Source organism: Miniopterus schreibersii (genome assembly GCF_964146895.1).
Source record: "Miniopterus schreibersii genome assembly, chromosome: 6".
Lineage (NCBI taxonomy): Eukaryota > Metazoa > Chordata > Mammalia > Chiroptera > Miniopteridae > Miniopterus > Miniopterus schreibersii.
In genome coordinates, this window is record NC_138107.1 from 12,574,229 (window position 1) to 12,601,435 (window position 27,207).

At 55.8% G+C, this 27,207-nt stretch overlaps 1 protein-coding gene across 3 annotated transcripts in view; it reads right to left on the bottom strand.

Moving 5' to 3' along the window:
- Window positions 1-358: 358 nt before the first annotated feature.
- Window positions 359-27,207, bottom strand: part of TFEB (transcription factor EB) — a 46,799-nt gene continuing 19,950 nt past the window's right edge. For 2 of the 3 annotated variants that reach the window (XM_081141355.1, XM_081141356.1), the window contains exons 2-9: window positions 6,927-7,158; window positions 6,599-6,853; window positions 6,038-6,115; window positions 4,167-4,287; window positions 4,015-4,071; window positions 3,470-3,545; window positions 2,715-2,862; window positions 359-1,488 (exon numbers count right to left, since the gene is read on the bottom strand). In XM_081141355.1, the coding sequence (XP_080997481.1) occupies window positions 1,000-1,488; window positions 2,715-2,862; window positions 3,470-3,545; window positions 4,015-4,071; window positions 4,167-4,287; window positions 6,038-6,115; window positions 6,599-6,853; window positions 6,927-7,136 (1,434 nt within the window). In that variant the 5' untranslated portion in view covers window positions 7,137-7,158 and the 3' untranslated portion in view covers window positions 359-999. The remainder of the gene's footprint in view (window positions 1,489-2,714; window positions 2,863-3,469; window positions 3,546-4,014; window positions 4,072-4,166; window positions 4,288-6,037; window positions 6,116-6,598; window positions 6,854-6,926; window positions 7,159-27,207) is intronic. The other variant, XM_081141357.1, reaches the window with a different exon arrangement.

Consider the following 27,207-nt stretch of genomic DNA (forward strand, 5'->3'; position numbering starts at 1 on the left):
CCGAGGACAGTAGAGGGGTCCACGCGCGGCCTCGTCCCGCATCCTGCGGCCCAGCGGGCTCTGGTGGTGACCGGCATGGCTGCAGCGCCACCTTGTGGCCGCGGGAGGGACAACGCCCCCACAGCACCAGGCCGAGGAAGGTGGCTGCGGCACCAGGCCGAGGAAGGTGGCTGCGGCGCCAGCCCTCCCAGCCGGGCTGCGGAGTTGGGGGGAACCAGGTGCCGGGTTGGTTCCCTCCTCTCTGTATCCCCCTACCCTGACCCCCCACCGGGGGCATTTGAACTCTGTACCCAGAAGCAGCCCACTGGGTCGAATCCTCCCGGTCTCCATCAGCCCCAGACCCACTCGAGAGACAGGACAAGCAGATACAAAGCACAGTGTTTACTAAAGGCACAAAGTGGGGAGCCTGGAGGGGAGCTGCTCTTCCAGCAGTGACTCCACACTAAACTGAACCCAACGCCCCCTCTGCCGGCCACCCCCGCCCTCACACCACCTGGTGGAGAGCTGTTAGCACCAAAGGGGGGCTGGGGGGTGCCCCACCTGTGTGAGGGGGGCAGCCAGGCTGGAGGACCGGCTTGTTGCCATCTGAGTCCCCGGAAAAGCAGGCATGGGCACCCCCTGAACCAGTCACTGTTTCAGAGAAGGAACTTCCTGACCACCACCCCCAATGCATCCTCCTTCGTTGGTGGGGGTGAGGAGCTCAGGCTCAGAAGACAGGACCCTCCTAGGACCTCTTCTTACCTCCAGCACACCCCCGGAGCCAGGTTGAAGACCTATTCCTGCCCAGCCCCATCAAGAGGGCTGCCCCCGGGGAGCACTGAGCCGGGTGGGGGCTTCTCCTGACCCCACAGGCTGCCAAGCGGGCACTAAGTCCAAACAAGGGGCCAACAGGGAGGAGTGAGGCATGGCAGGTGGCTACTTCACACACAAGTGCAGCCCAGAGGGGGGAGGGAGGCCGCCTGGCCCTCCCAGCCTCCAGGCCTGCCCCATTCCCCAGGGTCACAGCACATCGCCCTCCTCCATGCTGAAGCTGCTCCTGCGGCTGCTGGCCTTGGAGGCCTCAGGGGACATGGTGGAGAAGAGGGGATCGGAGGCTAGTGGCAGCAGTGAGTTGTCCAGGAGCATGAGGTCCAGGTCCTTCTTGGACAGGTTGGGGAACAGGGAGCCATGCTCTGGCCCCAGAGGTTCAGGGTAGCCTGGGGGCCCTTCGTCGCCTCCGCCCCCAAAGCTCAGGCTGTGGCTTAAGTCCAGATGGTGGAATGGGGATGGTGGCTGGGGTGGCTGGGCTGGTGGGGGTAGCGGGGCCTGGGGGGGCAGAGCTGGCAGTGACTCAGGGTCAGGGACCTCGGCCCCCAACAGCAGGGCGTCCCCCGGGCCCTCCTCGCTGGGCAGCTCCTGCTTCACCACCTGCTGGGCCAGCTCAGCCATGTTCATGCCAGATGGGGAGGTGGTGGGGAGGCCGTGCACTCGAGCCTGCATCTCCAGCTCCTGTGGGTGGGGCAGACAGAGGGCTAAGGGCACACACCCATGGGCACCAGCTGCCCCCTGGACCCCTGCCATAGCCCTTGCCCCTCCCCCATGGCACCCAAGACCACAACAGGTCTCAGCATAGGGTAGCTCTAGAGTCTAGACCAGTGTTTTATCAAACTATAAGTTGCAACTCATTAGTGGGCTGTGAAACCACTTAGTGAGTCTTGACCAGCTCTTTCTCTATTTTCCTTAATTGAAACAGACTTGCCTAGACTAGACTAGACTAGAAATTACCAGAATGCACTGCATCTATTAAGGATGAGGGCTCTTTGACGAAACTTTGATCTTTCACATTGAGTGTGGCTATGTGTGCTGGATTGTAATGTAAATTAGAGTATCTACTAAGAGACATAGGAAAAAAAGAGAAACAGAAATAGGAAAGTTTAAAAGCTTCAGTACAATTGCCCTTTATACAGATGACCAGCCTCAGGTCCAAAGCGGACAGAGGCCCTCACCACAGAGCCAGGACTAGACTAGGACTCTTGGCCCCAGGTGAGTCTCCCAAGCCTTTGTTCAGTTTGCCTCCTATGCTGATCCTTAGCATTACCCAACTCTCAGCCTCCCCCACACGGTAGGTCTGCACTCTCCTGCCCCCTAGAGGTTAGATATAAACATGTGCTTGCATTGATCAAGAAAACGTACGCAGGTCTGGCCGGGTGGCTCAGCGGTTGAGCATCCACCTAGCATCCAGGAGACCGCGTGCGGTTTGAGTGCCAGTCAGGGCACATGCGAGGTTACAGGCTCAATCCCCAGTGGGGGGCGTGCAGGAGGCAGCCAATCAATGACTCTCTCTCATCATTGACGTTTCTATCTCTCTCTCACCCTCTCCCTTTCTCTCTCTGAAATCAATAAAGATATTTTAAAAAAGAAGAAAAGAAAATATATGCAGAAGTGATAAGTGTCACCTGAAGAGTAACATATGGCTTTAAGAGCCAGTCTAGATGTACCTGCCCATCGCCCTTGGTCCCAGAATGAAGGTCTCACAGAACAGAACCTCCAGCTGATATTTGCTGCTTAAAGTTGCTGGGAATGTTTGTTACCAAAACAACATCCTGACTGATACATCTTCCTTTCTCATGGCATCATTCCCATGACCTCAGTGTAAGCCCTGCCCCTGAGGTCAAGATCCAGGCCAGGGGCCAGGAATCAGAGCTACCCAAGAAATCCAAGTTCAGGGCCCAGACCTGGATGCGGAGCCAGAGCTGCTTGTTGGTCATCTCCAGGCGCCGAGAGTGGTTCTCAAGCTCCCGGGACTTCTGCAGGTCCTTCTGCATCCTCCGGATGTAATCGACAGAGGCTTTGAGGATGGTGCCCTTGTTCCAGCGCACATCCCTGCAGGCCAGCAGAACCAGAGTGCATGCTCAGGGTAGCCAAGTATTTGCCATGCACTCGGTGGAAATAAATCCCTGCTTTGGTTTCAGAAGCCGATGTCACCTGTCCCAACTTTGCTCACAAACCCCAGAACCAGCCAACCCCTATCTGAGGATGAGGCTGATCTACATATGCACAGAGCAGGCCCTCCCAGGTGACTTTGTAGCCACTATCCACCTCACTAATCCCATGGAACCAAACCATTCAGAACAGCCTCCTTCCCTAGGCCTTCCATTTCTGCCACCAAAACCCATACCTGTCCTTGACCCTCACTACTCCTACCCCTGGACCACCTCTGTACCAGTCCAATGTCCTCAACAAACTTTTCCAGCATGGTTCCTCCTCCAGGAAGCCTCCCTGACCCAGCCTCACTTCCAAACATTTGCTCATCTGTCTTGAGTTTCCTGATTTGGGTGAAGGATGATCTTTTTTCCCCAAATAGTTGATAAGCTCTTAGGAGGCAGCAATCAAGGGATTCTCTTCCCTCCCTTCCCTCTGGCAACCACCATGGGGCTGGTAGTTCCAGCTCCTACCCAGCCCCTATCCTTCCCCCAGAAACCCAGCTCACAGATCGTTGGCCTTGGGGATCAGCATTCCCAACTCCTTGATGCGGTCGTTAATGTTGAACCTCCGTCTCCTTTCAACTAAAGGTAACAAATTCCGGAGGGAGCAATTAGAGGCAGGAGAACCCCACCTGGGGAGAAGGGCCCAGCCCAAGGAAGGGTGCCTTAGCCCTTCTGGGAAGTAACACGTGCCCAAAGGAATGGGATTTCTACGGGGTGAGGGGGTCTGGCACAAGCCAGGCACAATCAGGGGCTCTGCAATGAGGGCTTGCAGGTCAAGCTGCCTGGGTTAGGACGCCCCCCACAGCCCAGGACTCCTTCCCAGGAATTCCCAGGTTCCACACCCAAAATAAAACAATCTAATAAACTCATTCACTCTGAAGTGCTGGGGATTTCATGAATATCTCTTCCGTGGAGCCCCTCTCCCACCCCTTCCAGAACAGGGCAGTCTGAATCAATCTGGTCCTGCCAAAGGCCTTGGGTAGGGAAGGCTTCCTGGAGCCTGGGCAGAGACGGAGGCAGGGGAAGGGGCTGGGTGGGGAGGACTCACTTAGGTTGTGATTGTCCTTCTTCTGCCGCTCCTTGGCTAGGGCCCGGCTCTCAGCATCTGGAGGCCAGGAGAGAAGCAAGGAGGAGCTGGGAGGGAGGTAGAGGAGGAGGGGGAGGAGAGGGCCAGAACACAGGGAGGCAGGTAGGTGGTACCTGTAAGCTCTCGCTTCTGGGTCAGGTCAGCTGGGCAGGAGCTGCTAGTGACACCCACCAGTGAGGCTGTGACCTGAGGGTCACCACTGTACACGTTCAGGTGGCTGGTGGACAGCGGCAGCTGCGGGGCGAGGTGGGGAGAGGGACCCGGTAAGCAGTCCCCTCTCCGTGAGGTGTCTTCCCCAGGGCCCACGAGCTGGGGGAAGCTGTTCTATTGTCACCCGGGGCACAGCTTTAAGGGATCTGCTGCCAACAGCAGGGATGTCAGAATTCACCCTGGGCCTCTTCAGGCAGAGATTCCACCTGAAAGTCTGCAGAGTCCAGAGCTAGATAAGATGCAGGCCCTTAGGAGCTCCAGCCTATACACCGGACCTTGGAGGAGACTGATCAGCCAGGTACTAGAGAGAGAGGATTTGCGCCCTAGGCATTAGGAGGTCCAAGGGCAGGGCACCTGATCTATTCCCAAGCTTCTCCAAGGTATCCTGGAGGTGTGGAACTTGAGTCCTGAGCAGAGCTGTGAGGAAGATCCTACAGGCTGGTGGGGGAAGGGGAGGGGGGGTGGCAGGGGCTGGACAGAGAGTGGTTGTCACCGCAGCTCAAGCTGCAGGAATGTAGTGTGATTCAGACTGGACAAGAGGTGAGGCTGGATCCTGGAGTGCTGGGTTCAACTTGCAAAGACCCTAGGATTGGGGAATGGGTAGCCAGTGGGGGTTTAAGCAAGTGCCTGACAGGAACAGATCTGAGCTCTGGAAAGATCTCCCCAGCTCCTGCCACAGAAACATACAGAGCAGATCACAGGCCCAGAACCCTACAAGGTCCGCAGGTGCCCTACAGGGCACAGAGACCACTAAAGGGACCAGACACTTGTGCCCGCCCTCCCCCTCTCCCTCCCTCTCTCCTTTCCTAGACCTTGGTGCCCTTGCTGGCAGTAGGTTTTGGACCCAACTGGCCCTGGCCAGCTCCTGCTGAGCCACCGGACAACGTCACAGGGCGCGGGGATTGAGGAATGACTCCTTAAGTCCTCACTGCAAGAACTGGGGGTTTCCCCATGGTGGCAATGGGCTGGGGCCAGGATCAGAGTAACAGGCTCAGGTCCGAGGGGCAGCAGTGAACAGCTGAGGTTCAAGACCTCCAAAAAAGGGGTGGGGCCACCTGCAATTCCACCTGCTCAGTGTGAATACCTGTCACCTTTATGCACAGCTAGCCCCCAATCTCTTGTCTTATCCAATCTTCCCACAATCCTGGGAGTAGAAGGTATCCTCCCTACTTTGCAGCTAACAGCACAGGCTCAGAACAGTTAAGAGACTTCCCAAGGTCACAGCCAAAGCCAGAGCCAGGCCTCGGATTCCAAGCCTGGCTCCTTCCCACCTACTGCCCAGGAGGCCCAGGGAGCGTTCAGCTGCCAGAGGCTGCTGGAGGAAGGGGACAGAGCCAACCCATGTCCCTCGCCCCATGGAGTGAGGGGCACAAGCCTGTGCCCACTGGGCCCTAGGCCTGGTAGAGGACAGGAGCCCCAGGTCCCAAAGGAAGTCACCAGCTTTGGGCCTCCCTGTGGCCACACTGCTGCCCCCAGGAATGCTCCCCCACCAGGGTGAAGCCGAGCACCGGTGCTTCCTGCCCCCACCCCACCAGGAAGCTCCCCCGCCCCTGCCCAGGCACCTCTCCCAGCTGAAGCCCCATCATGTCTGCAGGCTGGGTGAGTCCCTCTGGGTTCATACTTCTCCTGGGCCCTGGGCCCTCACTGCATGATTTGGTGGAGGTGAACCAGTTCTGGTTCTCTCCAGACTCAGAGCCAGGTAGGGCCTCTGCCCCTCCCTCTGACACAGCGGCCCCTCCCTCTGATGCAGCGGCCCCACCCTGGCCAGCGGTACCGTATTGGGCATCTGGGATTCAGGATTGATGAAGCCCAGGACATCGTCCAGACACATAATGTTGTCGATGACGTCAAACTGAAAGAGAGAAAAGTCTGCCTGGGGAAGGCCCACCAGGAGAGGGGCAGGGAAGGGGCCTTGGACTGCCCCTGACCGGAGGGCACCTTGCAGCCCACCTTACTCAACCTACTCATCTGGGGTAGAGGGAAACAGCCCAGAGAGAAGAGGAGCTCTGAGGTCCACAGGCCCCAGGGCCCAGGCCAGGTCTCTTCCCAAGGAGCCGAGTCGCCCGGGGGGATCGCTTTATACACTTCTGTCTGCACCTGGCTATGCAGGTGTGCTGGGCTTTCCTGGAGGAGTCTCCTAGCAAACTGGGCTCCCTGAGGACAGGGCCGTGTCCCCCTCAGACTGGGGACCCTGAGGGCAGGGCTGTGTCTCTCCTCAGACTGGGGCTCCCCGAGGGCAGCACCTTGCCTCCACCATTAGACCAGGGGTCCCAGGAGCACAGCACCTGGCACGAGCTCTGTTGGCGGCAGCCACTGGCCAGCTCCCCTCACTCACCTCCCTCTCAGGGTTGGAGCCAATGTGCAGCATGGCCATGGGACTGTTGGGCGCACTGTTGCCCGCTGAGGAGGACACCACGTGGCCAGCCCGCACCCCAGGGGAGGCCGCTGGCAGGGGCTTCGGGGAGCCCTGGGCAGGGCTGATGTGGGCAGCAAACTTGTTCCCGTAGGTCTCAGACAGGTACTCCCGCACCTTCTGGTCCCGGGACTGCTGCAGGTGGTAGGAGGTGGGGTTCTCCAGGTAGGACTGCACCTGTGAGGGGAGATGGCAGGGCTCTAGGGTGTCCTAGGACCAGGGCAGGAGGGGACAGCCGGAGCAGGCCTACCTTCAGCACCTCCCCAGGCACAGGCGGTGGAGACTGGAAGTGGACAGGGGTGCTGATGGCCGGAGTGGGCGGCCCCCCCAGCTGCTGCTGCTGCTGCTGCTGCTGCTGCATGTAGTGCATGACAGCCTGCTGCTGCATGCGCTCCCGCTGCTCCTCCTGCTGCGCCTGCTCCCGCATGAGCTGCATGCGCAGCCCGATGCGTGACGCCATGGCAGCTGCTGGTGCTGGCTCCCTGTGGACAGCGGGACAGGTCTGTGAGGCACGGAGGCTTGGGGGAAGGGCCAAGACAAGAGGGATCGCACCCACTGTACAGGAGAGGACACTGAGGCCCAGAGAAGGGAAGGGACTTGCTCACGGTTACGGAGCGAGTGAGTGACCCAGCTGAGGCTGGGGGACTAGTTTCCTGGGTCCTCGGGCAGAGTGGAGACTCCCGGCTTCACTCACTGCAGGTGGTCGGCCCCCAAAGCTGGCATCAACCTCACTCTGCTCTCTCAAGCCACATGGTGGCACTGTCAGATTTGCTCTCAGGTACATCCTCATTTGCCACCACCTAGCTGCCACCATTATCTGGCTTCCTGAAAGAGCTGCCTCAAGCTCAGACACCCCTCTTTTCTTGCCTCACAAGATTCTACTCACAACTCAGGAATCAGAGGAATCCTGTTAAAGCGTAAGTCAGACCATATCCCTCCTCTGCTCAGAACTCACAGTGGCTCCCACCTCACTCAGTAAAAGCCGAAGCCCTTACCAGAAAAGGGCATCTAGGATCTGTGCCCACCTATGGACCCCTCTGACCCCATACCCTCCTGCTCTCCCCTGTTCCACCTGCTCTGGCCAACCCCAATCCCTCAGACACCAGGCATGCTCTGGCCTCAGGGCCTTTGCGCTTGCTCTTCCCTCTGCCTGGGACGCCCTTCCACTGGTACCAAGGTGGCTCATACCTTCATCTTCTCCAAGGCTCACAGACACTTTCAGAAACTTTCCATGACCACCTTATTTTCAATTGCAAAATCCCTACCTCTTTTATGTTTTTCCACATCACCTATCATCATCTTAAATGTTATGCATTTTTGCTTTAGTTCTTTTATTCACTGTCTATCTCTTTCTTACCAGGAATGCAAGCTCCCCCAAAGGCAGGCATTTTGTTTGTCTTTCCCCATTGTCCCTTTGGCCTCTAGCCCAGGGCCTGTGATGGCAGATGCTCTCTTTCAGTATGTGCGGGAACATTTGCTATTTACGAACCCGGCGCTGGCCACACAGCAGCAAGCCCACTGTAGTCCCTGAGCTCGTGGAGGCTATAGTCCAGTAAGAGAAAGGCAAGTCCACAGGCCATTACAGCCCTGTGCTGGGCGCCAGTCCTGCCAGGGCTCAGAGTGGGCTTCTCATCACCCAGCACGTCAGCCTGATCTCTGATGGGATCATGTGGGACCGGGGACTACGGCCTCCAGGCCTAGTCTGGGAGGAGGGAGGACAGGACAAAATGAGTCTTGCAGCTGGGCCCACTCTGCCCCTAGCTCACTAAGTGACCCTGGTTATAGCCCTCCCCCTCTCTGAGCCTCCACTTCCCTGTGCGCAATATGACAGGGTTGGACCAGGGGATTTCTAAAGGTCCTCACAGCTGAGATGGGCTGAGATACTGAAAGGTGCAGGGCCCCTGCGGGTGCCCAGCCTCCATATACATCCTGGCAGGGGCTGGAGGGTCCCATTCCAGGGATATTGCAAGAGGCAGCTTACTTCATGGTTGAGCAAATGCTATCAAACAGCAGGCATGGGCTTGAATCCCGGTTCTGCTGCTTCTTTGATGTGTGACCTTGGGCAAGTCACTTAACCTCTCTGAGCCTCAGTTTCCTCATCTGTAAAAAGTTTCTACTTTACAAGATTGGTCAGAGTGTTAGGTAACAATAATGTGTCTTGAGCAGTACTTGGCACTTGGGAGGCTGAGTGGGTGAATAATGGATGGGCACAGACTGGCAGGGTCAGCTGCACTGCAGACCAGAGCCAGAGCTGCACCTTAGGGCCTAAGACTGAGCCTGAGACCTCTGCGGGTGGCAGAGGAAAGCAGTACGGGCTGACAGGCTTTGTCAAATGCCAGACACCAGACCTAAGCATGAGCGGGAGGTACTGGCCAAGATTCCGTGTACTGGCCGGCACGGGCGTAACGGCGATCTGCGTCTGTGTGAGCACTTACTGTGCGCGGGGTGCTGGGCGGGCCCTTTAACCTCCAACAGCCCCACGAGGCAGTTTGGGCTATTATGCCCCTTTTGCAGAGAAGGGAAACAGAGGCGCAGGGAAGCCAAGGGTCTTGCAGTGAGGTCAAAGGCTGGTCCCCCATCCCAGGGCATCCGGCTCTCTGGCCCATGCTGGGGGTGTCTGGAGACCACCACGTCTCCATGTGGAGCTGGGAAGGTTGCGTGTCTGGTTGATCCAGGGCCAGCTCTGGAGCCCAAGCCAGCTGACCCCCAGGCTCCGTCTACCACCACAACTGCTTCCCTACGGCACCATCCACCTCGAGGTCTGAGCACTCAACCACCCTCCCTCGCCACCGTCCTCCCTTCTCTGCCCTGCTACGCCAGGAATTAGTCAAGGGGCTGCCTCAGCCCAGGGGTCTCGCCCAGCTCCCAACAGGATCGTCCCCAGGGAGACAGGGGCAGACACCCCCCTTCTCTGTCCTGCAGCAGGGACATGGGTATAGCGGCCACCCCTTTCCTGTGCCTTTACAGAGGGGCAGCCTGTCTCCAGCTCCACTGTCCACCTCACACAGTCCCGTGGGCTCTGACCCCAGCCCAGCCGTCCCCCTTGCAGCTGCACTCACACTCACACAGCAGCACTGGGGAGCTCTTCCACCGCAGGAACAACCTCACTTCAATTGGCCTCTGCAGGGAGGAGACTGGGCCTGGCAGTGCCAGCCGGCAAGGGAGACTGGGGGAGAAGGAGCCCCTTGTTTCTCTGACAAAGGGCTGGGCTAGAGCTGGCTCTGCCCAAGGAGACCCAGTGGGCCCTGCTCAGCCCGTGCTGGCTGCCCCAGCTTCAGTCTGCTCGTGTGCCAGAGGGACGCAAGTCTCCCTGCACCACCTCCCTAGGGTCTGTGTGTGCCTCCTAGGACAAGATATTGGAGACTGTGAACTGTGCGGGGTCTGTGCATCAAACGCTATGGGTGGTCTTAGCCTGTCCCCTGTCCTCTGGCTGGATGACTCAGTGGCCCATTGTCAAGGTTGTCATTCCCTCACAGAGCTGCTCTTCCCACAAAGTCCCAGCCTCCTCCCCTGGCCCCTGGGCTGGGTGGGATGGGTGTGGGGTTCAGGAGGGACTTGAGAGGGTCAGAGGGCAGATGAGGTGGTCCAGGAGAGACCCTGGGCATGCTAACCACCTTCTTACCCCCCAAGCACACCTGCCCACCGTCCAAGCCAGAGAGACCATTCGTGGCCTCCCCAGTGCTAGGTCTTGACAGGAAGAACTGAGAGGAGGGACAAGGGAGCCAAAAGGCCCCAGGCATGGTGAACACACAATACAATACACAGATGTTGTATTATAGAACTGTACACCTGGAACCTATGTAATTTTATTAAGCAATATCATCCCAATAAATTCCATTTAAAAAGTTAAAAAAGCCCTTCCGAGCGTGGCTCAGCAGTTGAGCATCAACCTAGGATCCAGGCGATCGGGGTTTGATTCCCGGTCAGGGCACATGCCCAGGTTGCGGGTTCGATCCCCAGTCGGGGGTGTGCAGGAGGCAGCCGATCAATGACTCTCTCATCATTGATGTTTCTGTCTCTCTCTCCCTCTCCTTTCCTCTCTCTGAAATCAATAAAGATATATTTTTCAAAAATAAATAAATAAAAAATAAAAAGTTAGAAAAAACAAAATGCTCCCAGACCCTTCCCACCATCTAACCTCCAGACCCATGGGACCTGGAAAGGGTCCACCGTGCATGTCCTCAGTAATGTCTCAGTAACACACACTGGGGCTGGAACTGAGTTGTGAAGAAGAACCTTCTCCCTGGTCCCACCCCCGAGTAACACCCTCCTCCTTAAGGGACCAGGGGGTCTGATGCCCCAGAGAAGTCCTGCCCCTGCCCAGTTGCATGAAAATGTAGCAGGGGCTAAAGTTTCAGCCAAAAGAATGAGAGCCACCCCCATCTGCACCCAGAACCCACAGGCCACTTCCTGCCACTCTTTACCTAGAACCTCCCACCCGACTTTACCCCTGCCCTAAGCTGACGCTGGGCTCTGGCTTAGTTATGACCAAAATGAGCTTCACAGTCCAACAGAATCGGCCGGAGCCCCTGCTCTGCCCAGACTGGCTGGGTGACTTTAGAAAAACCACCACGTAATCTCTCTGTGCCTTGGTTTTCTCCTTGGTAAAATGGAACCAATAACATCAGCTCCTCATGGGTTGTTGTGAGGATTCAAGGAGACTGAGTGTGCAGAAACGTCCTCAGCCGAGACTTGAGTCCCTGCTCCATTTTCCATGGGGCTGGGGAGGGGCAGGAATCCTCAGGGACAGGCCCTTGGATGCTCAGCAACAGGTGGCTGCTGGGCTCCCTCCTGGGGCAGGTTTCGCCCCAGCATGTGTGGGCCTCCCCTCATCAGTCACTCACACCTCAGCGTGAACAGGCTGAGCAGGCCTCTCCTGAGGGAAGATAGGACAGAGGAAGAGGAGACGCAAGGAGAAACCACTGGACCCCCGCAGGAGAAAGAGGGCCCCAGAACAGAAGAGTCTCAGGCAGAGGAAAAGGGTCTCATACAGCAATGCGTGGAAAAAGCAAACTGCAGAGTGCAGCGTACAGCCTTGGGCCACCTGAGCAGGAAATGGGTAAATGTGTAGAATAGATCAGAGGACCAGAAAGCCTCTTGAATGCTCGCCATGAGTCAGGGCTGTCTATGTGCTTTTCAAACATTAACTCATCTATTCTTCACAACAGCCCTATGAGGTCACTACTATTACTGCCCCCGATTTTCAGGGAGACACTGAGGCACAGAGAGGTAAAGTAACTTGCCCAAGGTTTCACAGCTGATAAGCAGCAGAGTAGAAATTTGATCCAGGCAGCCTGGTTCACAGCCCCCACTCTTTATCCACTGTTCTGAGCTCCCCTAACACCCCAAACTGTTCAGAGTGGTTACCTCTGGGAAAGGGAGTAGGAGCGGATGGTGGAGTGGGGAATGGCAAAGAGGGGTTTTCATAGTTTCTTATTCCATTTTCAAATCACTTATTCTTAGGATGTGAATATGTGTTACTTGTGTAATTCTTTTAAAACAAGGGAAAGGAAAAAAAGTTAAAAATAAAAATAAAACAAGGGAAAGGACCCAACCTGCTTCCAATCATGTCCAAAGTTGGGAGTCCCATCATGTCTACCTGGAGTCTGGCCCAAGCCCTGCCCTGCTCGGTGCCATGTTGTTAGGCTAGCCGAGGACCCTGGTTGAGGACACTGACTAGCCACCAGAGGCAAAGGGCCAAGGTCAGAAGCCACATGCCAATTGGAGTTCTAGGGCCGGGGCCCAGGGCCCATCTTAGTTTCCACTCTATCCCCAGACAAGAGCCTTCAGAGACAGCACCCACTTCATGCCCTTTACACTACTCTTAGCTGTGGCAGGTCCCTTCCACTGCTGGGCCCGGAACTGCCCTGGGGATTTGTCTGCCTTTCAGGTGACCCTTTAAAAGCAGAAAATGCACATGCGCCACGAGCCAGCAACTCAGTTCCTAACTGAAGGAGTACAGAAAAGCATCCATGTGCTCCACGAGGAAATGCGCTAAGGTGGTCACAGCAGCTGTGGATGGCAGCCCACGCTGGAAAACACCCAGGTGCCCATCCGCAGGAAAATGGGTAGAGAAGTGTAGTCTGTCCAAACACTAGAGTGCCACTCAAGGAAAATCAACCCGCTACTGCTACACACAAGTCAGGTGACTCGCAGACATGATGTTGATCGAAAGAAGCCAGACACAAAATGCATATGGCACGATCAATGTCTATAAAGTTCAGAAACGGGTGAAACAGATTGTCTGTTAGAAGTCAGGATCCTGGCTACCCCTGTGGCAGTGACTGGACAGGGCACAGGACAGCTTGGGGTGGGGGAAGGGAGGAATGTTCTGTAATTTGATGTGGGTGTTAGGGACACGGGAGTGTCAAGTTTATGAAAACGCATCCAGCTACTCACAATTTGTTTATCTACTCTGTGTTATACTTTCATTAAAACTATTACATAAGAATAAGGGCAGACATTAAATAATTTAAAAGAAGAGTTGTACAAATTACCCTCCCACCCAAGTGTGGCTACGACCTTAAAGTTCCTTTGGTACCAGGCAGCTTCAACACAACTGCCCCGTGTAGCTGGGCACATCCTCTTTGGAGAAGCAACTGGCAGTACGTATCCAAGCCTCCGGGGAGTAATCCCAAGTGCAAAAAAGACAACCATCATGTTATAGGGAGAAAAATCTAAAATAATCTCAGTGCGCAGCACTGGATGCTCACATAGAGTATGGTGTGTCCCTCCGATGGGCTATCATGTTTACAATAAGCAACGTGGGGATGCGTACATCCAGTGACAAAATGTAGGGTGCAAACTGTATATAAAATCTGGTCACCATCCTGTACAAATATGTGCAGGAAAAAACCTCAGGGGGATACATAAAAATATTACTGATTTCTTTGGATGATGCAATTGTGTGGTTTTTTTCCTTTCTACCTTTTGGAATGTCGTTCTTTTTCTATAGTGAAATGTATCTCTTTCTAATTGGGAACAGTATTTTATACTAATAGCTAACGCTAATGGAGTACTTACTGTGCGCCAGGTATTGTTCAAAGCACCTTATTTAATTATCACAATTATTTCATGACGTGAGTACCAGTGCTGCCCCTCCCCCCCTTTACAGATGAGAAAACAGGCACAGAGAGGTTGTCGCTGCCAAAAGTCACAGGGCTAATGAGTGGCAAGGCTGGACCCTGGCAAGTCTGGCTCCACCACCCTAAAGCCTCAGGTGTAGAGTTTGGCCTCAGTCCTGCACTTGAGGTGAGGGGGGTGCCACATTTTATTTTGGGGGTGCCCACTGATCCCCACTATAATCAAAGAGTTTCAGTTGATCTCTTTCATCCAGCCTGGGGGCCAGAGAGTGCCTGGGATGATGAAACAGCCTGGAATCCCCAAACACAGGCAGAAAAAACTCTACCCTTCCTCAAAGGGCAGAGATAATTTCCTGTATTCCCAGAAAAACACATGTCTGGCGGCTGAAACAACAAAGTGTGTGAGCCCAGAGGCCAGGACGCCTGTTTAAGCCATTTATTACGTTCTGTGCCTCTGTGGTTGGAAGAAGTTGTCTTCTGATCCAGTCTGTTACAAACTACCAGTTGCATGGGAACTGCGCTGTGCGGCGGAGGGAAATCAAACCGACCACCAAAGGAAGGCCTTCTGCACAGGTGCCCCGGCTCCCGGAGGCAGGGGAAGGGACCTCGTGACCTCCTGGGGGAACTTGCAGCCTTGGGAAGGGAAGAGAGAGAAAGATTCCAGGATTGGGCTTGTCTTGTTTGCTCTGAGCCCCCTCTGGCAGAGGAGGCCGCAAAGGAGGCCAGATGAACAGGGAAACAGAACAAGTCTGTCTACAGAATCCCCACACCTTAGGACAAGGCCATTCCAAATTATCAAGGCGGTCGTGGGTCCCGTAGGGCCTGGGGGCATCAGCTGGGTCAGATCCAAAGAGAGCTAGGTGGGGAGGCATCATAAGATTCCCAGGAGCCAGCAGTCCTGCCCACAGGAGTCCGTGGGAACTTACCATCAAGTCCTTGAGCCTGACTCAACGTCTGAGCCTGGCCTCAGTCTTTCCATCAGGCAAGTGGGGCTTGCCCACTAGGGCCACCTCTCCTACAGAGCTGGGATGCCTCTGCCAGGGTGAAAGCATGGAGCTACCACCATTCCATCACCATTCCATCACTGTCCATACCCACAGGGGGCATCCCTGGACAAGTCTCTTCTTCCTGTTTTGTTTCTCTTGAATTTTTTGAGAAAAGGGTCCCATCTACTCTCTCTCTCCCTCTTACACACACACACACACACACACACACACACACACACACACACACTCACGATGAAGGCCCCAGTCTGGGGCAGAGCAGTCTAGTGGTAACCCCAGCTCTTTCTCCCCGGATAGGACAGGGCAAGATGGCCTTAACCAGCTTTTCCCATTACTGGGCACCCTCTTTGCTTCCTCTCCAAATGCCTTGGGTTTTAAAAGTTGTTTATTCCCCCCCTGCCCCCCCAAAGCTTGTAGATCACGTAATCCACAGCAGTGCTATGAGAGACGCAGTGGACAATGAATGATCCTGCCTTTGGGTTCTGAAGAGATCACAGTAGGCGGGCACTCAGCACACAGGAGGTGCTTACTAAGGCGGTGGCTGCTACATTGCCAGACCCAGCGGCCCTGAGGTCCCGAAGGCAGCAGGGGGGCTCTTTCCACTGTGCAGACAGAGGCCACACTTGCCCCTGGGCATGTGCGTTGTTTGATTGGAAGGCATTTGGTGAGGAACAGGAATAAGGTCAGTGGTTCATGCTTCTAACATTTTCATTTTAACATCCTGGCCTTTTTCCCTTGTATTGAGGTATAATTTATCCCAGCGAAATGCACAGATTAAAGTGTATAGCTCGACGTGCTTTTTTTTTTTTAATCCTCACCCAAGTATATTATTTTTTTCCATTGATTTTCAGAGAGAGTGGAAAGAATGAGGGGAGGAGGGGAGAGAGAGAGAGAGAGAGAGAAAGAGAGAGAGAGAGAGAGAGAGAGAGAGAGAGAAACATCAATCTAAGAGAGACACATCGATTGATTGCCTCCCACACAGGCCCCAACTGGGGGCCAGGGATGGAACCTGCAACCCAGGTACGTGCCCTTGACCAGGAATCAAACCCAAGACCCTTCTGTGTGCAGGCCAACGCTCTAACCACTAAGCCACGCCAGCCAGAGCTCGATGCACTTTTACAGGTGCGCACACACATGTAACCACCACCTAGATCAAGATGGAGAATGTTTCCATTCTCTGGAAAGCTCCCTCCAGGACCCTCTCCCAGAGGGACACTTGGTCTGACCTCCATCGCCATGGCCACATGTCACCTGACCTTGGACAGACATAAAGGCTATCGTGCAGGATGTGGTCCTCTGTATCTTTCTGCCCCATAAACTGCCAAGTGGGAACACTCTTGGCGCAGGCTGATCAACCCCTATTTGTGATGAATAAGACTGGGGAGCACACAGTCAATTACAGGAGGAAGCTAAGGCCCCAAAAGGGTGAAGCAGAGCAAGACTCAAACCCAGGAGCACTCCGCTCGGCCATGCTGGCATCTGCCTCTCCAGGACCCAGTGCAGGGTTCTGCAGGAGGCTGCAAGGCTGAGGGGAGGGCAGTGCAGTCGGGAGTTGATTTTGAATCTCTGTTGAACACAAGTGGGAGGTGGGGAAGAGGGAAAGGAAGGAGAGGCGACGTGAAGGGATGCCACGGGAGTTCCCAGCCCACTTAGTGGCCTCCAGTGCTCACAGCTCATCAGCCACACATCCCAGCTCAATCCCACTGGAAAGGGTAGGAGCTGGCACCTCCTGGCTGGTAGGCCTATTGGCCCGGGGCAAAGCAGGGCAATTATGCAGCAAAGGGGGCAGCTTCGAAGGCAATCCCAGACCAGAGAGGAGCCATCCTGTCCCATAGGGTCTAGCTGGACCCTGGCATGAGGCCAGCCCCAGGAGAACTGCAACTGGGCTTTGAAGGACAGTGGGGACAGGGCGACATGTAGCTGAGGGAAGCATGCAGAGGAAAAACAAAAAAGGTCCTGAGTGGTGTCCACCCTTGTGACATGCATAGATACAGCCCAGCCACACATGCAGTCTCTCTCTTTCCCTCTCTCTCTCTCTCTCTCTCCCCCATACACACACACACACCAGATCCCGAACCCTGCCCCTCAATGGGCAGCTGCCTTTCTCCTGGGTTCAACTGGGGCAAGGGCCTCTCTCTCCCTTGCTCCCCTGCACCCCCCTCCTGGTCACCTGGTGCACTTGAGCATCCTGCCTGCATCCACGCTGCTTTGTTCTCTGGTTGTTTCCTGGCCACCTACCAGTCTCCCCACCTGCAAGGAAGCTTCCAGAGCAATCACCTTTCTTCTTCTGGAATCATGCCCCCCCCCCCCAGTCGCACCCCTCAGACTTCCCAGAATGAGACCCCGGGCCTTCAGAGGCTGCTTGTCCAATGACCCAACACCTGCTCAGTTATCACCACTCTCTCCTGCAGCAAACACTCCCCGAGTCCCTATGGTGGACCAGACACTGTGCTGGTCCATAGGACCTTCTGCCGGATCTCCCTCTACAAACATCTCATGGGACAAATAGCACCTCTGGCAGACGAGAAAGCCAAGACTCAAAAAGTGACCTACCCGAGGTCACACTACAAGAACACAGCGGAGTGAGGGTGCAAGCCCAGGTCTCTCTCAGGTGTGTGTCCACCACCAGCTCTAGCACGGGTGAGGAAGCCAGGGCCCGCAGGGAAGACCCATGGAGATGGATTTATTGCGGTAGCCTTAGGGACCCAGCCTTTGCTTTTTCACCTGCAGGCTGCTTGGACAGGGAGGGCTGGTTGACTCCAGTATGAGAGGACGCAGGCAACAGGGCCACAGAGGACACACAGCCACAAGTGGAGTGGCTCTGGCTCCCATCTGAGGGCTCCTATCCCAGCCCCAGTGCAGCAGCCACCCCACTCCTGCCCTCCCTGCCCCAGGCCCGGCCCACAGACCCACCAGTGCCTGTCCCTGGCTCTTGGGGGCCCCTCTCCTCCATCACTTGCACCCACTTGCCTCTCCAGTCTCCCTGCAGCTTGGACACTGCAAATGAATTCCTACTATTTGGTTCCCTTTGTAAGAGTTTCCTCTGCCTCTGAGTACTTTGAAAACAACCTCTTTATAACTGGAGACTCCAGGCTTTGCTAAATTAAAGAAGACACTGGAAGAGGGGAAGGGACAGGAAGGTGGGGAAAACACCTATAAGCAGGGACAATTGCATTAAGTTCACAGAAGGTGGCCTATTATCTCTTATCTCCCGGTACAACCAACAGGTTTACTATGTACCAACCAGGCAAAGGGAGCAACTGAAGCAGAGAGGCCGACAACTAGCTGAGGGTCACGCAGCTGTAGGCAGAGGATCTGGGCACCTGGTCAGGGAGTCCACACTCTCAATCTCTGCCTACACAGGGTCCTGAGCGCATGGAGCACAGCAGTGTGCTAGGCATCAGGTGGGGAGTCTGTCTGGAGAGGGCCTGAGGAGGCAGGTAAGGGGTCTTAAGCCCATTAGTGGAGGGGCCCTGGGTTAGGAAGGTGGGGCAGGACATGGGCCCACTCCGCTCTGGCCTCCTCCAGCACTGTTCTCCATTCAGTCCCTCCTTCCCCTCATGCACGGCCCATCCTCCCATCCCTAGAACCAGCCAAGGCTGCCCCCTGCAGTTCCCTGACAGCTGTGGTCCATCCCCCTCACCCATCCCCCTCAGCTGCATCTGGTCCTTCTGAGTCTGCTCTCCAGCAAACAGTTGGGTTTAGCAGAAAGTGCTCTGGACACTGACAGACCAGAGTTCAAATCTCACTTTGCTGCTTATCGTCTATGTGACCAGGAGAGGTTCTTAACCTCTCAGAGCCTCAGTTTCCCCATCTGAGGGGATCAAGAGATCTGAAGTGGGTGATGTGCCTGGCACCTAGGGGGTGGTCAACAAGTGTCAGCTCCCTGGCCAGGTGAGCATCGTCAATCTGGATGGAGTTTAGATGGGAGTGGGAGGGCCTTTTAAGTCCTTGCCACTCAAAGTGTGATTCCCCAGGCATCGCATCCCCTGGGAGGTTGTTAGAAATGCAGACTCGGACCCCAGCCTAGCCCTACTGCGTCAGAGCCTGTGCTTTACTATGGCATCCTAGGAGACATGCAGGCCATTGAGTCACTCTGCTTGCAGACTTCTGGAGTCTTGGCCACCTGGTTCTAAGCATGACCACTGGTGACAGGTAGGAGGGGACAGCAGAGAGGTACAGGTTCCTGGTGAAGTGAGACACTGTAAGAGTCAGGCAGAGCCCTTCTGAGCCCCATGGTGAACCTGACCAAACAGCCCTGACTCAGGCCCAGGAGTCAAGGTGGAGGCTGAACTCAGGGCTCCAGGCCAGCTCCACTCTGGGCACTCACTGGTGCAGAGGGACAGTTCAGGCCTGTGGGGAAACAGCCTGGAAGCTGACATGGTTACCAATGGAAAGGCAACCCAGACAGGCTATGTGAGACACACACACATACACACACACACGCACCATTGCACATACATGTACACTTAATATCTCAGCACACCACCCAGCACCTTCCTGCCCTAAGAGCAGCTCCAGCAGAGCAGACGACCTTGAGAACAGTGTGTGCCCCCTGCAGCTGGCCTAGAAGACCACTCTTTTTTTTAAGATTTTTTATTGATTTTTAAGAGAGAGAGGAAGGGAGAGGGAGAGGGAGAGAAACATCAATGTGAGAGCGGAACATCAATTGGCTGTCTCCTGAACACCCCCTACTGGGGATAGAGCTCACAACCTGGGCATGTGCCGTGGCCAGGAATTGAACCAGCAACCTTTTGGTGCATAGGATGATATTCAACCAACCGAGCCACCCCGACCAGGGCTAGGAGACCACTCTTCCCTCCACACTGTTTCGTCCCTCCCTCTCATCTCTCTAAGCCCCAAATCCATCTGAGCAATGAGAAATCCAAGTCCTGCTCACTTGAGGTTGACAAGGACCCACATTTTAATTGTCTGCCTGCAACATGCCTGCTGATCTACACCCCCCCATGCATGAAACTGACCACCGCAGGTTGCTGGCAAGTAAAAAGCAGGATGGAGCTCTGGCTGCATGTTCCCCTGAGAGGCAGCAACACACAGTGGAGGCTGTGACCATCTCCCACACACGCTCACACAGAACAAAAGCAGAGCCCATCCTCACCCCGACCACACAGCTGCAGTGGGGTAGAGCCCCCACCCACCCTACCCACAGATGGGTGACAGCTACACCCCCATCTTTAGTTCAGAAACACACACCTCACTGACCTCGTTCACTACCGCAGATGGGACTGCCAGGGGCCCCCAGGCTCACGGTGTCCAAAGAAACCCTAAAATGTGGGGCCAGAACTCAAGCAGGCCTAGGAGGCCCAAGAAAGGACCATGGACAAGGGGGGGTCAGTTGGGGCTGCTGCAGGGTATGTGATACCACAGGTTGTGAAAAGGCCCTTGGCCCCAAAATATCTACCCCCGGGTCCGGAAATCCCTCCCAACCCTTTGAGAGTCACTGTCAGGAGAGGCTCCCACCTGAAGCTCTCGTCAGCTAACACCCCTGGGAGAGGCGGCTGACAGCTGGCCTGAGAGTGGCGAAAGATGGGCAGGGGGAGGGGAGGCCCAGATGGGCAGTGCTCAAAGCTGTGACCATCACCTCACCAGGGCTGCCCTGCCTGTGAGCTCCTGCCAGGAGGGGGCACTGTCCTCCCAACCTCCCAGAAAGCTTCTTCCCCAGAAGCCAGTTCTCTTGGCCAAGGAGGGGTAGGTCCAGCAAGGGGAGGGGCCTTAAGCACCCCCGCCCCATACATTCCAGGGGAAATCAAGCCCTGTCCTAACTGTCTCCATGAGGAAGGCAAAGTGCTGGGGATCCGGAGGGGTTGGGAGCACCGAGAGAAGGGAGGTGGGGGGACAGGCGGGGGAATTAACCAGGTTCCAAAATAGCACAGTTGGTTCTGCCTGGCTTCACCCTGCGCAACGTCTGGCAGCTTCTGCTTTCAGTCTGACTCACGACTTGTGCGGGTAGGACAGGGCGGCCAGTGCAGGCAGAGGCCTCTGGATAACCACAGACTTCTCCCTCCCTACATGCACCTATGGCCAGGCCTCCTGCCCTGCCCTGCCCATAAGCTGGGCTTCTGGGGACAGTTGTTAGGGGCACAAAACCCAGGAGCTCACTCGCAGCAGTCCTATCCCAGCCCTCACCCACCCAGGGCTTCCCCAGTCATGGCAGCTGCCCCAGCCCCAGAACTTGGGTTTGCTCCTGTCCTGCCAGGTAACCTCTGCTGGCACCGCCCCCATCTCCATGGGAAAGTCAGAGAGACCTGCTCTGAAGACCAACCTGTCCCCCCATAGGAGGAATGACTTCCGCAGCTACAGTCCCACAAGCCGAAGAAGTGAGTGAGCTGCTCCACCAGCGCTACTCCCCCAGAGGCATGAGAGAAACAGTGGTCTTCCTCTCTAACTGCACGGAGCAGCTCATGCACCCCTTTTTTCTGTCCTTAAACTCCACAAGCAACACTGTGCCCTTGGCTGGGCAGAGAGAGGAACCGAGTACCCTGTTTCTGTGCGTGTTGGGTGGGGAGGGGTATCAGTAACCTCACTCTCCCCTTTCATCATCTCACATCTCCGAGCCCCCTCCTCCTCAGCTCCCCCCTGGGAGGCAGCTGCCTTATACTCACTCCTTCCAGATCAAAGATGCTGAAGCCCCAACCTGAGACTCCAGCCCAGAGCCTTATCATCAACTCCACCCCCTCGGTCCCTGTGCAAACCATGCAAATTGTCCCTGTCCTCCCAGCTCTCACGCCAACTCCTGCCCGGAATAAGTACAGCCACCTTTCTATCCAAGTGGGACAGGTACAGAGTGGCTGTGTGCTCTGCCAGCACAGGCCCTGTCCACGGGCTGGGGGGTAGACGGCACTAGTCAGATGCGGGGGGGGGGACACACATCAAAGGGAAAAGATTGGCCAGAACAGGCAGACAAAATCCTGCCCTGCCACCCTGGCACACGCACTGTGACCAGACCTGGTTTGCAAGTGAAAACATCAAGGGGAAAGGCTGTGGGTGGTGGGCAGAGAGCTGAGTGGAAGGGCCCAGGGTCTGGCATGCCTGCCTTTATAGCCCAACGTGGAGTTTCCAGTGTGAGTGGACCAGCCAGACCCAGCGCCTACCCCATCCCTGTTGCCTGTCCTTCCATCCCCACACCAGCAGGCTTAGTACACTCTGAGGCCTGCTCTTAACTCTTCCCATGCCCTCGGCCCCAGAAGCCATGAGGCTGTACAGCGTGAGTCTGGGGGAGGGGCGAGCAGTCAAGAGGGAGGAGGCCCCTCTCCAAGAAGCAGGTACCAGGCACAGCCTTCGCCAGGAACAAAGAAGGGTGCCCTTGAATAAACTGACTCCCCCCCCATTGCCCATGAATTGCATACTGTTCCGCACAGAGATGCAGGGAGAGCACTAGAAGGTTCAGTACCGATGGACTACAAGGCAGCCGTGTGGAAGCCACGGAGCTAGTGGCCCCAGGAAGGGAAGAGGCACAGGCAGCGAGAGAAAGGAGAAGGAAGTCAGAGAAACCACCCCCGGCAATCACAGTCTAGATGCCAGAGCTGGGAGGGGACCTGAAGGAGGCTCCGGGCCATGCACTACCCAGCAGTCTGTCCCAGGCTCTAGGAGAGGATGCAGCGCAGACAGGCCCACATGCCTTGGACAGGGCCTGGAAAGGGCCGCCAGTGTCTGGCACATGGTAAGGACATTCACACTGGGACCCTTTCCTCCACTGTGAATGCCTGGAGGGATCCTGACAGCTTCCTCTTTCTCTCTGTGGCACCTGGCACATAGTAGGTGCTCCTTAAGGATTTGTTGAACACAAAATGAACGTGGTGACGGACCCCAGTGGGAAGGGTCTGTCCAGGGGAGCTGGGAGGGGGTGGCAGCTCCACAGGCCTGGAGAGAAGGGAGCTGTGGAGAAAGGGCTTGACAAGTGTCACATTCCAAGGGACCAGCCAGACCACCAGTCCTGGGTACAGTGAGTGCAGCAGAGGCTGTCAGGGCCCCAGCCACATCCCCTGGGTACTCAGTCAGCCAGCCCACCTGAGCCTCCCAGCTGCCAGCACCTGTATCCGTGCTAGAGCTAACGGAGGCAGTGCCCTGCTTTCGCCCAGCACCCCTTAGCCAAATAGTAAGGGGAGCAAGTGAATATACACCCTGTTCCCTCACCAGGCCCCACTGCGGGTAACTCTAAGGCTCCATCTACAAAGGTCCCCAAGGAGACTGGGCCTCAGGTGCCTGCATTAGCCACTGGTCCCTAACACACATTTTATTGGCTTCCTTCCCTCTCCTGTCTCACTAGTCTACCCCACTATCATTGCTTCCTGGGGTTACCTCCCCAGTAAACGGCCTGTACTCACACCCTTGTCTTAACCAAGGAGGCCTGAGGAAGCAGCTTTGACCTGAGATGAGCAGCTAACTCTAACGCTTAGAAAGAAAAGCCAATAAAGGGGCCAGAGTAAAATGAGGGCTGCCATCCTGTGGAGACTGGTGAAGCTGGTGCAGCAGCCAAGGGTGTACCTGGAAGTCTCCCACCTGTGGAAGGAAAGACCCCCCTCAGAAGCAGAGCTGGTAAGACGGAGAGGAGAAACAAGGACCTGACAGGGTTGCAAGTTACGTGACGAAGAAGCCTCCATCTCAAGGGTGGTGATGGCTACATTAGGTTATAGGAGGCAAATGCCTAGAAGACTAGAAGCCCAGCATTGCCTCCCGCCCCCAGGCTGTACCTAGAACAGAACTACAGAACCCCAGCACTCTAGACCTCAGCAAGCCTGTTTACCCAGCAGCGCAGCTGTTACATTCCACGCTCACAACTCAGCACTGGGGACACCAAGGGAGGCTGATTGATTCCACACTAAAAGCATGTGTTTTGAAGTAGGTACAGCTGAATCCCAGATCTGTTGCTTACTGTCTGCATGATCTTCAGCAACTTAGCTTCACGGGGTCCCAGTATCCTCCTAATAATGTCCATCTTGGAGAATTTCTGCAAGGATTAAATGTAAAACATCTAATATAGATGCTCAATAAATATTTGATGGATACGTGGATGAATGCATAGATATAACAGATGCATGGGTGAGTATAATGTGTGCATGGATTAATCGATGGATGCATGCATGCATGGATTAATGGATGCATGGATGGATGGATAAATGTGTGGATGGATGGACAGATGATGAGTGGATGGGTAGATATTTGAAAGGCGACAAAAGAGAGAAGTACTTGTCTGTAGTCTGATTCCTGTCTAGTTAAATATCCCTTTTGGCCAAATGACAAGACAATGAAGGCCCATCATTCTATTTTGTCTGTTGGAGAAATCTGTGTCTCCATTTATCAGAGTGACAGATACAAAGTGAGGTCCTCCTCATGAGCCTTAACTACTATAGGGGGAGGCTATAGGGCTATGTCAGATCAGAGGGCATCCTCCTGGCTCAGTCACCATCACACCCGTTCCCACCACGTGGTCCCACCATGCCCGTATCCCTTTCCCCTCAAATCCAACTCCACCCAACCCCTGCCCAGGGAAGGTGGGTCAGGGGCCAGGCAGAGGAAGGGGAAGCCAAACAAAAGCAGGGCAAGGGGGGACAGGCCAGGCTGGCTGAGCAGAGGGAGCCAAGAGCAGAGTGTGGACAGGTGGGATGGGGTGAGCAGAGATCAGAGAGAAGGGACTGAAGAGCACAGAGAAGGGTTTTATTGTCTTTGGAGAAAAAGAGAAAGAAAATAGCCCTGAGAGAACAAAGAAACAGAAGTAAAATGGACCGAGCAACAAACAAATGTCATTCCCTGCTCCATGGCCCCCAGTGGCTCCCCACTGTCTGGCAAATAAAGTCCAAACTCCCTAGTCAGGACTTCAAGGCATCCAGGGTCCTCCCCTCCCTAAACAAGCCTTGGGCTCAGCTTGGGGACCTCCTCACTCCCTCTCCCCAATAATCTGGGCCTCCAGGTGCTCCCCCTGCCCCCTCCCCCTTCCCACTGTCCAATCCCCACTCATCTCTGGAAGCCCTCGGACATGCCCACTCCTGTGGCCTTGGATGAAGATGTGTTGACTGGTAGTGGGAGTGGCACAAATGGAGAAAGATGAACCCAAGCAGAGTAAGGAAGGAGATGAGGCTCCAGGCTGGAGTGAGAGGGGGCCTAGCATTGCACAATCTGTGGTCACTGCAGAATGCCCTGTCCATTTGTTAAGAGGGCTAAGGTGGCACTGAAGGAGGGAACCAGGCCTCAAGTTCAGGACAGAGAGGGAACAGGAGGGAGGCTGAGGGAGAAAGAAGCATTTCAGCTCTGCCGAGCCCCAGGGAGTCAGGGTTCATGGAGTGGATAAGCTGAACGCAGAAAATGAGAAATGGGGCAACCCCCTAAAAGTTGTGTCTGGGTACCCTCCATGGCCTGAGAGGTGTGGGTGCAAGGCAGAGATAGGACCCCTCACAGCCTAGAGCTGGGCTGTTCCCTTGGCAGGCTCCCCAGCCTCAGAGGCCCCTTCAGGCTGGGAAACCTGAGGACATGGGGCAGCTCAGGACGGACTCTCAAAATAGAACCAACCAGAGGCCTTAGCACCCCTGCCTGCAGTGAGGTCTAGGCTGAGGAAGGGGGGCTTCTCTGCCAGCCCATGGAGCACAGGCCCCAGCCCTGGCCACACCTCACCTCTACATTCCTGTGCCCTCCTAAAGAGTATAGGGGATATAGTGTAGGTGGAGCAGGGAAACTGAGGCACAGAGCTGGCCTCCAGCTCTGGAGACTTGCTTCACCTGTTCAGCCATCAGCACCATCCCTGAAAATTAACCATGATGCTTCACACAGCACATGGGGACCCTACTGTTCCAGGGTCTCTTTCCACCCTGGGGACATATACTTCTAGAAAATTGCCTGTCTTGGTCCCTGAAGTTGCGCTGCCTTTCCCTGAGCCCTGACCTGGAGGCCTGTGTGTGGCAAGTAAAAGGTTCAGAGCACAGACTCGAGGCCCAAGGTTGTCTGGGCTAGACCCCAGCTCTGCCATTTGCTGGCTGTGACTTTGGGAAAATCACCGAAGCCTCAGTGCCCCATTTCCTCAGCAAATAGGAATAACACTCTTTGCTTTTGCACCTCACAGCTGATGGAGAAACAAACCTATTCCTCTGGCTCCTCAGGTATCGGAATGGTCTCAGGACACTCACACCCTAATGACCAGCCCTCTAGCTTCCTTCTTATGAGGGCCCAAGGCTCAGGCCCTGGCAAGGGGGTGCGAAGGAGCTGATGGAGCCACTGCTGTTGATAGAGCTGGTGCCAGGCTCATTGTAGGCACGGGGCCCTGGGCATACAATGGAGCTGTGTGTGCACCAAGTGTTACCCTGGAGCAGAGCTGGGCAGGCTGGCATCTAGGGTCAGGCCAGGAATTCATTTCCCTGGAGAGGGCCTCCCCACCCCCTCCCAGGCTGCACAGCCCTGTGGGGGGTGGGGGTCAGGCACCACCCTTTCCCCCAGGGAGCCCAGGCAGTGGAATGGGGACATGCCTGGAGGGCACTGGGGAATAGGGACTCCTTCAGACTGGGCTGCTCACTAGTGAGGTGTTTTGGACCCATTACGTAATCTGGAGCTGTGGCCTTCCCCGAGGGCAAAGATCTGTGGAGCCAGAAGAAGGTGCAAGAAAAGTTTGCTCCCCCCTCACTCGTCACTCCTCAGCCAGTTGGGCCCTGGGCTCAGCACCAGCCCGGGGCTGCACTGGGAGAGGAGCTGCTCACTCCCCAGGGGAATGAGTCACCAGCTGGCTGCAGCCTGGACGGCAATTCGGGCAGGTGGAGCCTCTCCCTCCCCTCCCCGGAGAGTCTTCTCGAGCTAGAAAACCACAGGGCTGCGATGGGTGCTGACCACGGCAGTCCAGCCCAGGCCAGGCTACTTCCTCGGGGGCAGGGGACCACCTACTGCCAGGATGCGAGGTCCTGAAGACCTCCTGCCCCACACTGACTCTAGCTGTAGCCATGGGTGACCCCCCAAAATGCCCCCAAGAGGGTGTCAGACTGCAGGCCAAGGCACCTAGTTACCCCTCGGTGAGAAACTGGGTCTGAGGCCGGGGGGGGGGGGGGAACATGGGCCTCTGGTGGGTGGGGAAAGGGGGGAGGCCTGGCCACCCTATACCTCGGGCTGTGGCCAAAATTCGGAGATGTGGTCCTCTCCGTGATTCACTTCCCATTCTCCTCAGAGCCTGGGACAGGGGGCAGCAGGGGATAACTGCCTGACTCACACCCAGTCACAGCGACACAAATATGTGCCCGTATGGCTGCCGCCCACACTCCCAGAAGGTCACACACAAAAGTCACGGTGGTGGCCCCAGCCCAGTGGATACAGTTGGATGCCCACCCTTCGCCTCACACCTATAGGCCCCCACCTCTCCCGCTGAGCCACAGCTCAGCACAGCACATCCTGGTGCCCCAAGGAGCACCAGGGCACCCTACCGGGGCACTGCAGGAGAACCTGAGGGCTCTGCCTG